Source organism: Dipteris shenzhenensis, chromosome 6 (assembly GCF_047967505.1).
Source record: "Dipteris shenzhenensis isolate YYH24624 ecotype China chromosome 6, Dip_SZ_1.0, whole genome shotgun sequence".
Taxonomy (NCBI): Eukaryota; Viridiplantae; Streptophyta; class Polypodiopsida; order Gleicheniales; family Dipteridaceae; genus Dipteris; species Dipteris shenzhenensis.
The window spans coordinates 2,533,402-2,547,311 of NC_141601.1; the positions used below are offsets into that span (position 1 = coordinate 2,533,402).

Consider the following 13,910-nt stretch of genomic DNA (forward strand, 5'->3'; position numbering starts at 1 on the left):
ATATACATACATGTGTATATGTACATATATGTACGTGTATATGTACATATAGGTACGTATATGTATATATAGGTACGTATATGTACATATACGTATGTATATGTACATATACACATGTATGTATATACATATGTATGTACATATGTACATATATACATGTATGTACATATGTACATACATGTATATATGTACATATGTACATACATATGTATATACATACATGTGTAATATGTACATACATGTATATATGTACATATGTACATACATATGTATATACATACATGTGTATATGTACATATATGTACATAATGTACGTACATATGTACATACATGTATATATGTACATATGTACATACATATGTATATACATACATGTGTATATGTACATATATGTACATACATGTATATACATATATGTATGTACATATGTACATGTATACATGTACATATGTACATACATACATATATGTACATATACACATGTATGTATATACATATATGTATGTACATATGTACATATATACATATATACATGTATGTACATATGTACATACATGTATATATGTATGTACATGTACATATATGTATGTACATATATACATATATGTATGTACATATGTACATATGTACATATATGTATATATGTACATATATGTATGTATGTGCATATACATACATATATGTACATATATACATATATGTACATATGTGCATATATGTACATATGTGCATATATGTACATATGTACATATATACATGTATGTACATATGTACATACATACATATATGTATGTACATATGTACATACATGTACATATATACATACATGTACATACATGTATAGTGTAACGACCCGCTTCCAACACTTAGCCAAATAAAGCCAGTTCTGCTATGGTTTTTGAAAACGGGGCCAAAAACGTCGAACGAACCTAGCAGGGGAACGTTTTCTACCTCACCACGGGCCCTCAGTGCATGTGCGGTGCGTGTAGTCCGTGCCCGCGCGGCGCCATCCTAGTTCCACCCCCTTGCCTTCCGTGAGTCACCCTTACGTTTCCACGTTTCAAGGTGCGTGATTGTGCCAACATTCAACGTAGCATCAAGAAAGAGACTTAGAAAAATATTTGCACAATAACGATCTCAGAACGTTTATTCATGAGGGAAAACGCATACATGCCAAGAGGGGTCTCAAGCACCTTGAGAGCTTGACCTTCCATATACTCTCCCAGGTTACAAAAGAGCTTGAAGCCCTCTTCAAGCGTATGCATAATATTTCAAGACCATATCACGATAGTTGTCTATCATCCACGTTTCGGGGAGCCATTTACATTCAGCGATAGGCCGACCTTTGAATTTTACATAAAATTCTACTCTACCCCTTAGCATTCTCCCTTTTAAAATTGCCTCCGGCTCATATGGCGGGCTTACAACTTGGGAGACGGAAGGGGGGACCCTCCTACCATAAGTATTATCCGAGTAGAAACGCCGCAAGAGTTGAACATGGAAGGCGTTGTGTATTGCAACATTCGGCAGGAGCTCCAGCTTATAGGTGACTTCATCAAGAGCATAGAGAACTTTATATGGGCCGTAGAATCTGTGATTGAACTTTGGAGTCAAGTTCTCTGGAAGTCGAATATTTTGGGAGCTAACGAGCACCAAGTCGCCTGGAAAGAATTCGACGTGGTGACGTTTGTTATCATAGTACTTCTTCACGGTGGCTTGCGTTTTGTGAAGACTTTCTTTGGCTGCTTGCATGCGTTCACGCCATCTATTAAGAAATTCCTCCGTGTCTGGATCTTGGATTTTGAGCGTACCTGTTGCCAAGGCCGTGGGAGTGATGACCTCTTTGCCCGTGGCAATCTCGAACGGTGTAAAGCCCGTACTATGATGAACAGAGCTGTTGTAGTGAAATTCCAATACGTCCAAATGTGAGGACCAATCCTTTTGGTCTACCTGGACATAGCTTCTGAGGTACTGCTCTGCGGTTTGGTTTGCCCTTTCAGATTGACCATCGGTGGCTGGGTGGTAAGAGGAGCTGAAACGGAGCTGTGTACCAAGGAGTTTGAAGAGCTCGGTCCACATGTCACTTAAGAAGCGAGCATCACGATCTGAAACAATGGCCAAGGGCAAACCGTGGTACTTGAACACATAAGAGAAAAATAAGTTGGCTGTGTGCTTTGCCGTAATGGGTGGCTTAACAGGAATGAAATGGCCCTGTTTGGAAAAACAGTCCACCACCACAAAGATGGCATTATGCCCATGAGAGAGAGGTAACGAAGTGATGAAGTCCATGCTCACGACATCCCATGGCCTTGAAGGAACAGGCATGGGTTGGAGTTTTCCTGCCTTTGCAAAACGTTGGTCTTTGACGAATTGACAAGTTGGGCAGGTCCTGATATATTCAATGACGTCTTCACGCATCCCTGGCCAAAAAAAATGTTGCTTCATTCTATCCCAGGTCTTGTGCTGCCCTGAGTGTCCGGCTAGCTTGCAGTCATGGCATTCCCACAATATGGTCTTCTTGAGTTCTATATCATCTGGAACATATAGCGTGTTTTCATAGACATAGAGTAAACCTTCATCTTCATTATACATGCCCCATGGTACGGAGCCTTCTTTAATCTGTTTCACAATGTCTTGTATGCCTTGGTCTTTTCCATAAGTTCCTTAATTCTTTCCAAGAGTGTACCTTGAGCCATAGTGATGGCCATCAATTCTGCCTTTCTACTTAGTGCATCTGGCATGACGTTCGTTTTTCCCGGCTTGTGTTCAATTGTTATGTCAAACTCTGCTATGAAATCTTGCCAACGAGCCTGCTTCGGAGATAGTTTGGGTTGGGTCTGAAAATACCTTAGTGTAATATTATCTGTGAAGACTTTGGTATGCTTATCTTGCACATAGTGTTTCCACTTTCTTAAGCATTCTACAACGGCCAACATCTCTTTCTCATGCGTTGTCCATCTCTTTTCAGTGGCATCCAATTTTCTTGACAATTATGCAACTGGGTGTCCCTCTTGCATCAACACTCCTCCTAAGGCATAGTCCGAGGCATCCGTGTGTATCTCAAACGGCTTGTCAAACTCAGGTAATTTTAAGACAGGTGTGGAACTCATGATCATTTTCATTTCCTCAAAGGCCTTGGTGCACTGTTCCCCCCACTCGAATTTGTCCCCTTTCTTTAATAAGTCGGTAAGCGGCAATGCAACACGACTATACTCCTTCACAAATCTTCTATTGAAGCTGCAAAAGCCTAGAAATGCCCGTACTTCCCGCACTGAGTTAGGTTGCATCCAATTAGTTACTGCTTTCACTTTGCTAGGGTCCATTTTGATTCCATGTTCCCCCACTACGTATCCCAAGAAGGCAACCTCCCTTGCACCAAATTCACATTTCTCCTGTTTGGCATACAACCCATGCTCCCTCAATTTGGCAAACACTTTCTTGAGATGCTCCCGATGCTCCTCCAGCGTCTTGCTATAAATCAGAATGTCATCAATGTAAACGATCACAAAATCATCCAAGTACTCCCTGAACACATCATTCATCAAAGTGCAAAAGGTAGCTGGAGCGTTTGTGAGGCCAAAAGACATAACCAACCAATCAAAGCTACCATATCTTGTTCTAAAGGCCGTTTTCTCCACATCTCCCTCCGCAATTCTTATTTGATGATATCCCGACCTCAAGTCAATCCGGGTGAAATACTTGGCTCCTCCCAGTTGATCCATCAAATCCTCCAACAATGGCATGGGATACTTGTTTTTTATGGTAATTTTGTTGAGGGCACGGTAGTCCACACATAGCCGTGCCGATCCATCTTTCTTTGTGACAAACAAAACCGGCGCTCCGAACGGGGATTTACTTGGCCTAATAAACCCACTGTCTCCCAACTCCGTGATTTGTCTCTTGAGCTCTTTCAATTGCGAATCATTCATTCTATACGGTGCTCTTGCTGGCGGTTCACTACCTGGAATCAGTTCTATCTTGTGGTCCACTCGTCTCTCGGGTGGCAATCCCTTTGGTAACTCTTTGGGCATGACATCTGCAAACTCATCCAAGATCTCCTTTATTTTTGCATGTCCACGGTTCCAAGGCACTTGGAGTCGCCTTTGACTCCCCTTCCTCGTTGCATTCTAAATCTGCAACTCGCATTAACATCACATGCATCTCTGCACCCTTCTTGACTTCCCTCTCTAATTGCTTAGCTGAAATCAGCATAACCTTGGCATTCATACCACCCATCTTTGAAGGGGCTCCCATGTCACTCTTTTCTTGTTTGGGCATACTCTTGTCCGTTTTCTCCCCTACCTTGTTTGGGCATACATATACATATATGTATGTATATGTACATATGTACATACATATATGTACATACATACATACATATATGTATGTATGTACATATGTACATATGTATATGTACATACATGTATGTACATATACATATGTACATATGTACATACATACATATATGTGTATGTACATATACATATGTACATATGTACATACATACATATATGTATGTACATATGTACATATGTACATACATACATGTACATACATGTATGTATGTACATAAATGTATATACATGTATGTACATACATATATGTATGTACATATGTACATACATACATGTAGGTACATATGTACGTATGTACATACATATATGTACATATGTACATACATATGTGTACGTACATATGTATGTACGTACATACATGTATATATGTATGTATGTACATATGTATGGCTCTGATACCAGGACGCGTCGTGGTTGGGATTGGAAACGGCCGTCTAGGTCCAGGACGTGCCAGGGCCCGTTTTGGCTGGAAAACGCAAAGGTGTCGCGGAACGCAAACGAGCTGCGGATAGCTCCGGGTGTATCTGGGGCTGGTGAGTCCTAGGTGCGCCTGAGGTTAGTGGGCTGGGTCAAGAAATATCCGCTGCATAGAAGAAAAATCTAAGTCCCGAAGACCTGGTCCGTAACACTTGGTATCAGAGCTCAGAGGACGGAAGACGCGGAAGACGGGAAACGCATAGGTGGAAGACGCTTGGGGACAGAACGGACCACAGTGGTGCGCAACACAGTGGGAAGGTCTGAAGTCAAGTTGCCATGGATAAGGGGATGATGATGAAAGCAGGTCGGAGTTTACCATTGGAAAGTGCAAACGGTAGCGTAGTGCGAACGGCGGTTGAGATTATGAGGAAGGTGCCAGAATGGGTGACGGTCTTGATCAAGAAGGACATGAGCTACCTTCAAGGGTTAGTTCACCGCTTCGATATGGAAGGTTGTCTCCCTGCATGTGAGGTTGCGTCCAGCAGGAAAACGTAATGATGCGGTTGTGCGCTCAGTTGCTTGTAAATACTCTTTCTTGCAGTCTAGCATTATCAAGGCATCGTTTGGCACTCTTTCTAGTACTTTCTTGCAAGTAACGTCTCGGGCCATTTTACGTGTTGTGATCTCGTGGTGCACTTGTGTGGGCACACACCGGAAAGCAAAATGTGGGAAGGGCGTGAGTGCACGTGAACGTGAGCGGGGAACGGTGAGCGGCCCATTCCTTTCATACCATTGTAAATATTCGTGAACCGTTGTGTAACCCTCTAAGCGAGCTGGGCTTAAGGTGGAACGTCGCGCGGTGGGCGTTCTGCGTGAATTGTGAATCGGGAGTTTATCCAAGGAAGTTCAAGTGTTGCGCAGGCCCGTGAGTCTGTGTGTCTTCACTGGTAGACCGGGAGACAAGTGGGGAGTCGGAACCGTTTGGGGAGCAGTGGCCCATGAAAGGGGCGTGGGGATCAGAGGATCCGTGAACGGCGGTCTAGGGGAGGACGCGTCGTGGTTGGGATTGGAAACGGCCGTCTAGGTGCAGGACGTGCCAGGGCCCGTTTTGGCTGGAAAACGCAAAGGTGTCGCGGAATGCAAACGAGCTGCGGATAGCTCCGGGTGTATCTGGGGCTGGTGAGTCCTAGGTGCGCCTGAGGTTAGCGGGCCGGGTCAAGAAATATCCGCTGCATAGAAGAAAAATCTAAGTCCCGAAGACCTGGTCCGTAACACTTGTACATACATATGTACATACATACATATATACATGTATGTACATACATATATGTACATACATATGTACGTACATATATGTATGTACATATGTACATGTATGTATGTACATATGTACATATGTACCTACATGTATGTACATACATATATGTACATACATATGTACGTACATATATGTATGTACATATGTACATGTATGTATGTACATATGTACATATGTACCTACATGTATGTATGTATGTACATGTAGGTACATATGTACATACATACATGTACATATGTACATACATATGTACGTACATATATGTATGTACATATGTACATATATGTATGTACATATGTACATATGTACCTACATGTATGTATGTACATATGTACATATGTACATATATGTATATATGTACATATATGTATGTATGTGCATATATGTACATATATGTATATATGTACATATGTACATACATATATGTATGTACATATGTACATATATACATGTATGTATATATGTACATATGTACATACATATATGTATGTACATATGTACATACATACATATATGTATGTACATATGTACATACATACATATATGTATGTACATATGTACATATACATACATATATGTATATACATGTATGTACATGTATGTATATATTTACATGTATGTACATATGTACATACATATATGTATGTATGTACATATGTATATGTACATATGTACATACATACATGTATGTATGTACATACATATATGTATATACATGTATGTACATGTATGTACATGTATGTACATACATGTACATACATGTACATACATGTACATACATGTATATACATATATGTATGTACATACATACATGTATGTATGTACATATGTACATACATATATGTATATATGTATGTATGTACATATGTACATATGTACATGTATGTACATATATACATATGTACATACATATGTATGTACATATGTATATATGTACATATGTACATGTACATTTATACACATACGTACATATATATGTACATATATGTACATATATGACATATATATATGTATATATATGTATATATCACCTTTGTGAATGTGCATAACTTGCAGATCCACTGCTCTGGGTGTCACAGGGACCGAATTTCATGTGCATCTAAATTCATGGCTACACCCTTGGATATTTTGGCCATGAGGGATTGGCCTAGAGGAAGTGTCTACTTTCTAGAATTTCCTATTGACCGTGGGGACTGGCCTAGAGGAAGCGTCAACGTCCTAGAAGTCCCTAGTTCGATTCGTAGAACACCCACTAGGCCCAAGCCCTGGGGCAAGGCAAGGCTAAGAGGGGTCCAAAAGTTGGGTCCAAGGAAAACCAATGTTCCATTGGTTGGAGAGGGTTAGGACTTTAATGTGCGGGCAAACCAATGTTCCATTGGTTTGGAAGGGTTAGAGCTTTAATGAGGAGCTACGTGGCAATTCCTCATGCAAGCCTATCCACCCTTTTCTCATCCCAAGCCTTTGGTATGGGATTTTTGGCTGCTCCTTTCACTTTCATGTTTCGCAAGGTTACCCACTCCTTGTTTTTGGCCGATTTCCACGCATTTCGATGCCCTCTTCTCTCTCCTTGCTCCTTCACGCATCCCAAGGCACCTTCTCCTTGCTGTATGAAATCCTCCTCGTTGATGTACGGACCTTTCAACAAGCTGTATGGCTGATTTCTGCTGCATTCTGGCCTGTTTTTGCGGTTGGCACGCATCCCAAGGCAGCTCTCTTGCACCAAAACTACTGGCACGCATTCCAAGACCTGCTTTCCAGTTGGTACAGCTGTTTTCTTGATTGAACGACCTACTCTGAAGCTATACGGGCTGTTCTGCACCTCTAGAGATCTTGTTGCATATCTTTTCTCCTGTTTTTGGCTTCTACTCTTGCTCTTCCTTCTCTTGTCAGATCTTAGAATATGTATCCTCACTTTCTCTCTCTTTTCCCCTTGATTGGAAATCATTTCTACACCCCTGGGGGCCTGGGCAGAGGATAGGTGCAAGAAAGAGCTTGCCTCTCTTCCATGGACAGTGGGTATGGATATTTTGACTTCGTTTTGGTTTGCTTTTGCTATCTTGGAAGCTTGTTGCTTTGCATTTGGTTGTTTGGAGTTCTTTCGGGCATTACAGGTTGTAGGTAGAAATCCAGTCACAAAGGGTATGCCTAGTGGGTGGCAGAGGAACAGATTGGTTGCAGTCTGATGCCTTGAGGCTATTTGAGCACTTCTGGGGATTTGCTTTGATGCCTTGTTACAGTCAGGTGACACAGTTGTGGAGATATGCCTTAGTTTTGACCTTGGCATTGGGGTACTAGTGGTGCACTGGAATTGGATGCATTTTGAAGCCAAGTGTTGGCTTGTGCAGTGGACTGCTAGTGTAGGAGAGTGCAAGGGTGAGCCCTTGGTGTAAGAACACTATTTTCCATTGACAAAGGAATTAAATAAATACCAAAAGGGGTGCCAAGGTATTTGAGGCCTATATGGTGTCTCGTGTTTGATTTCATTGAGCAGGGGCAATCTAGCCTCCATCCAGTTTCTTTCTCGAAGTTGTTTCTAAGAGGTTTTGTACTTAATGAAGTGGTTGAAAGATATGCAATGTGGTTGTGAATGACATGGATGCTAAGCTAGTTATAGTTTACTTGCCCTTTAGTTTTCTGAAGGCTGGTTTCACTGGGTGTGGCTGTGGCTCTCCCTGCGTCGATCCTTAGTTGACGGGACGAGACTTGCATCTGTCCTATGGCAATCCTCAGTCCTCTAGATATTGGGGTCTAATAATCTCATCATCCTCTGATACTCTCAAGAAGTGGTTGTGGTAGAATTGGATCTTGGTGGGGAACTCTTGGTTCCCCCCTACCCCCGAAGTCTGTGATGTATAGAGGCTGAACAGCTCCAATCGTATGATACGATTGAGCGGAAGGGTGGGAGGCGGTCCATCGGAATACCCTGACTAGCAAACCATCTAGATATGCTAGGCTGTGCTAAACCCTCTCTCAGCTAGTCATCTGGATGACTCATGTTAGCCTCATTAGAGGCAAAGGAAAGTTGTATTAACATCTTAAGAAGGCCTCAAGCATGGCAGGTTGGCAGGCTAGTGCAAGACCCTGTAGATGCACCCGTGGTATACATGCGTATATTGGGATAGGTTAGGCCACGGACCTTATCTTTGACCGCTTGGGGTTTGGGGCTGGACTTTTAAAGCTCTATGATTGTTGTAGAGAGAGTTATAGGTCGTGATATCTTGTGATGGATATGTATCTTTGATGTCATGGAGCCATGCTTGAGGTTAATCTCATTATTCACAGATATCTCATCCTCCTATTCTCTCCACACATTATCTGAGATGTTGGTTGTTTGGTAAGTACACATTACTCAAGAGACTCAAAATCCATTAAAAAGATCTGAGCGCAGCTTATAATTGGGTGTATACAACAATTTCATCTTCCTTTTTTACTACCTTGTTTTTGTTCTTTTTGTCTTACTGTCCTAATTATCAATATGAGTTATCCTATTTGCATGAAGATTTATGTATGTTGCTTCAGATATAGAGAAATGTTTGCAATATCGAGCCCTGTAGTGGATTGTTAGTCTGATGCAAAGAAGAAAATGCAAGACATAATATGTGGTGGTAGAATTTGATTTTCCTCCTTTTCCTGGGGTTGTAGCTTGATGCAAGAACTGATGAGGATGCTTTGACGAGATGGAGTGTTCCTTGGGATGGAAAAACAGTCATATTAACGATGACAACTTTTGGACTCAGGTTTTTCTCCATCTTTTTTTCACTCGTTTATATGGGTATGATGTTCAAGGTGCATTTGTTATGGACATTGATAATGGTTGATGAGATATCATAGCAAGTCCATGTTGTCTATAACTTTTGATTTGGGATTTTCTCTGAAAGTGTAACAATAGTGAAATTTAGTTTAGTAGTCTGTTAGATAATGGGCCCTATTAATCTATAAAAGGGTCACATTAATTGTAATCTCTTCAATAATTCTGTACATATGGTAGTGCTATTTTCTTTGTGACGGCATGCCATATAGCACCTGTGTTTCATAATCCCATATACCATTAGGTGCTGGCCCACTTCCTTAGACCTATAAAAGGGGCTTCATCTATACTTGCAAGGTATTCGAGTTTAATATGAGCATTGGTTCTCCAAATTATTGGTACTTCAGCACCAGCCTTGATTGGCTGCACATGCAAGAAGGATCTAACCTAGCTAGGCTAGCGAGCATCATGGGAGCTGTCTATCTGTAACATAACTTCTTTTTTTTTTTTTTCAAAGAAAGGTAATTTCTATTAATGCTTGATAAAAAACCATACAACCAGCTTCCAAAAGGAGCTGTCGATGAAAACAAGAAAAAGGAATAGGTTGCCCGGCTACAAGGAACAACACCCGTTTTCGGATCTCATGGCAGATCGCTTAAAGAGAGTCTGAAACAGGAGCTAGCAACATGGTGGTGGTCTATATACCCATCGAATATCCCTCGCAGAAAAGGTGTAGATGATGCTCGCCGGCCATATCTGGCGGAAGTGCTCCTGTCTCTCGATAGTCGCTCTCAAGCCTGGAGTACCGCGCTCCCAAATGGCGCGCAAGGTGAATATGATATCTTGCCAAATGGCTACTAGGGTAGCCGTTGGAGAAATCACCTGATCTCCCATCACCCGACTGCATCGAGCCACCCAGACGTTCTTAGGCAGTAATGTTGGAAGCTGTCTCCCAAACACCATCCTCCGGGAGAGCTGGTGGGTGTGAACGGGAGGGCTGAACTGCGTCATGAATCTCAATCTGGGAAACGTGCTGTCCCTGTATCATGTAAGCCGGCGTGACAAGGTTGATTGCAAAGGCTTGGCCTCCCTTCGTGAGCTAGGCCACCATCCCCCACTTGAAATCTCTGCTCGTCCTCCGCGTGCTAGCAACAATCCTGAAGGACGCCGGCCATATCCGCTGTGCGACAGGGCAGCCCCAAAGACAGTGCGGGATCGTCTCTAGAACTCCATCCACACAACCAATGCATCTGCCATCTGCTCCAACCAAGGGCCAATGGGCAGGTCCCCATGCGCCAACAGCCCAGAAGAAATAAGAAATCTTCCGTGGGCGCAAGCTTGTCCAAAGGCGGGGCCAAAAACGGCCTATGACCTCTCTTGGGACATCTTGCTCTAGCCAGTGACGTTCCCTCGTGGGGGACCATACTGGTGCCTCAAGCTGTAAACGGCACCCAATACGAGTAGTGTAAGAGAAGAAAGAGATCTCCTCCACCCGGTCCAAGTGCCCTATGCGGGCTGGCCAAAACCACCCCTGGGTCCCACTGCATGTCACATAAAGGTCTGCTTTCCCAAATCCATAAGCGCCACACTGCTCCCTCCGGGGTCAATAAGACTATCGAGGGGTCGATGTATCAAGTCCTGTCCTTGCGGCCCACAATCTTGACCCTCTGCCACTCTAAGTCCTCTAAGTCCACCTCTGTCTCCTCCTCCATCGCCGACTCAGCCTGCAGAGATCCTCTTGCACCCACTCGATAAAAGCGAGACTGGGGGGTCAAGAGACTCCCGAAAGAAGCGTATCAGGAGCGGTATCCCTATCCGCGAGAACTGTCCTGACCAGCAATGGGGGGTCCAAGGGCTCCGTAATCCTTCCCACCAAGAGTCCCGGATCAAGAGTCCCGGATCGCCTCCTCAATCTCTTGTATCTTGGTGCCTACTCCTCAGAGATAAGAGAGAGCCTGTCTATGAGCCTTTGTCTCTTTGGAAAGTCATCTCCATGTCCCGAAGGATTTGGCCGTCGGCCAGTCCACTTTCCCACTGTGCCGATCCGATATGAGTCCGCTGCCCAAGCATGCGCCCCTCCGAGTCTTTGAGCTCCGGGTGCCAGATGAGTGGCTGGCTTTCAAACTCCTCTCTGCAAGAAGCAATGTATTAGGATGTGGCAAGGAGTACTTGGTTCACCACTAGAGCTCGACTTGCGAGAGAGTTTCACGGAGCTCCAATATAGGAGCTTCCGTTGAACGCTCTCCAGAACTGAGCTGAACTGCTACTCTGCTGAGATGTCGATGCCGACTTGACAGCCTTGGTATCTAGCCATCTCTCCTTTCGGGATCCACCGAAAGCCAAAATCTGCACCCACGCCTCGAACCTTATGGCTCCTCCGCACCTGTGAATAAGCCAGCCGGTTTGGTCCAGTTTATGCGAGCTCCGAAAGCCTCACAATAAATGGACAGCGCACCCGCTCTAGATTGGTTGTAGAACCGTCAACATAGAATGCCATATCATCTGCAAACTCCGAGTCTAGGAGCTCCTGCTCCAGTCGGAACGGCAACCTCATTTGTGTAAGGCCAAGTGCCTGAGAATGCAGAAAATAGGCCAGGGCTTCCGCCACAAAAAAGAAAAGATACGGCTTCCGCCACAAAAAAGAAAAGATACGGAGGACATCCTTGTCTCATTGAGTGGAAGAGCGAAAAGATCTCGCCTGTATGGCCCTCGATGATCACTTGGATGGAGCTGCTTGCATATAGAGATGAGACCCCATTTGATCCACCTCTCTCAAAAGCCGAGTCTCTGCATAGTCCCCTCCAGGAAGGACCACTCAACTCTATTATAAGCCTTCTTGAAATCAAGGAGAAGGATAGCGAGAGGCTGTGCCTCCCCCTTGGCCTAGTCAATTGCCTCCCAGAAGGTGAGGATATTATCTAGGATGTTGCACTCCTAGACAAATCCGATTTGCGTCTCATGAATGACATCCGGAAGGTGTGGTCTCAGGTGCAGACTCAAGACCTTAGCCAAGATCTTGTAAGCTGTGTCTAGAAGGGTGATCGGTCTCCACTGCCGAATATTTGCTTTATCTCCCCCCTTCGGAATCAGGCATATCCAACCTCTGCTCAGGGAATGAGGAAGAAGTCCCGAGTCAAAGGTCTCCTTACAAGCTATAGCCGAAATGGGCTGGAGATGTGCTCCCAAAAGCAAGGAAAAAAGGTCGGGCTCAAACCATCCTCTCCTGGGCACTTCTGGGCTGGAAGAGCCTGTAGGGCCTCCCACAACTCCTCATCTATGAAAGGCTCCTCCAAGCGTCTACCAAGGCTCTGTGAAACCACTGTGGGACCTGCTCCCAAACTGCCTCTCTAGCCAGAAGAGTGGTGGTCGAGGCCTCCTCAGATTGAAAAAGCTGGCGATAGAAGGCTGTAGTCATCTCGGCGTGTCATCCTCTCCCCTTGTTGGACCCATCTGGCCCTAGAGGAGTGGTAAGAAAACACTGCTATGCAGACCTCCAAGTCTTGTAGCTCTGAGCATGTGCACTCTAGACGGTCCCTAAGCCACGGGGACCTTGGGTCCTGCTCCCTAAGTCTCTCGATGGATGCAAGATCTTGACGCAAAGCTTGCTCCCTCCGCTATATCCGCTCAGCTATCCATGTCACCCACCCCTCGATGGGACTGTCCCCATGGGTTGACTCCATACCTCTACCAACACCTGCTAGACGTCCTCCTCTTGTAAGAGAGCATCCGGTATGCGGACCTCCTTTTGGGGGAGTCCACGATAGGGCTGCTTCACATGGATGATTGCTGATGAGTGGTCCGACATTGCGATACCTGCTAGAATGCCGGTGGACCCGCCACGGAGTAAAGCCCAGTTGTCAATATAGAATCTGTCCAGACGCTCTAGCAGCCATCATGTTGTCTTTGGCCAAAAGGAAAAGCGCAGGGTTCTTGGAAGTCTGGTAAACTCTCTCTCACGCCAAGGATCCCTGCCACTGCTCCCAAGTGCTCCTCTGCCCCGCTAGCATCTCTGCGAAAGAGGCTTCTCCCTGCTTATCCTCCATGAACTCAAGCTTGTTGAAATCTCCCCCAA

General features: G+C 44.2%; 1 protein-coding gene across 2 annotated transcripts in view; it reads left to right on the plus strand.

Moving 5' to 3' along the window:
• LOC147900637 (CAAX amino terminal protease family protein) overlaps positions 1–13,910 on the plus strand; it is a 90,184-nt gene that overhangs the window by 14,110 nt on the left and 62,164 nt on the right. For both annotated transcript variants that reach the window (XM_087375968.1, XM_087375969.1), the window contains exon 3: positions 9,733–9,827. In XM_087375968.1, the coding sequence (XP_087232094.1) occupies positions 9,733–9,827 (95 nt within the window). The remainder of the gene's footprint in view (positions 1–9,732; positions 9,828–13,910) is intronic.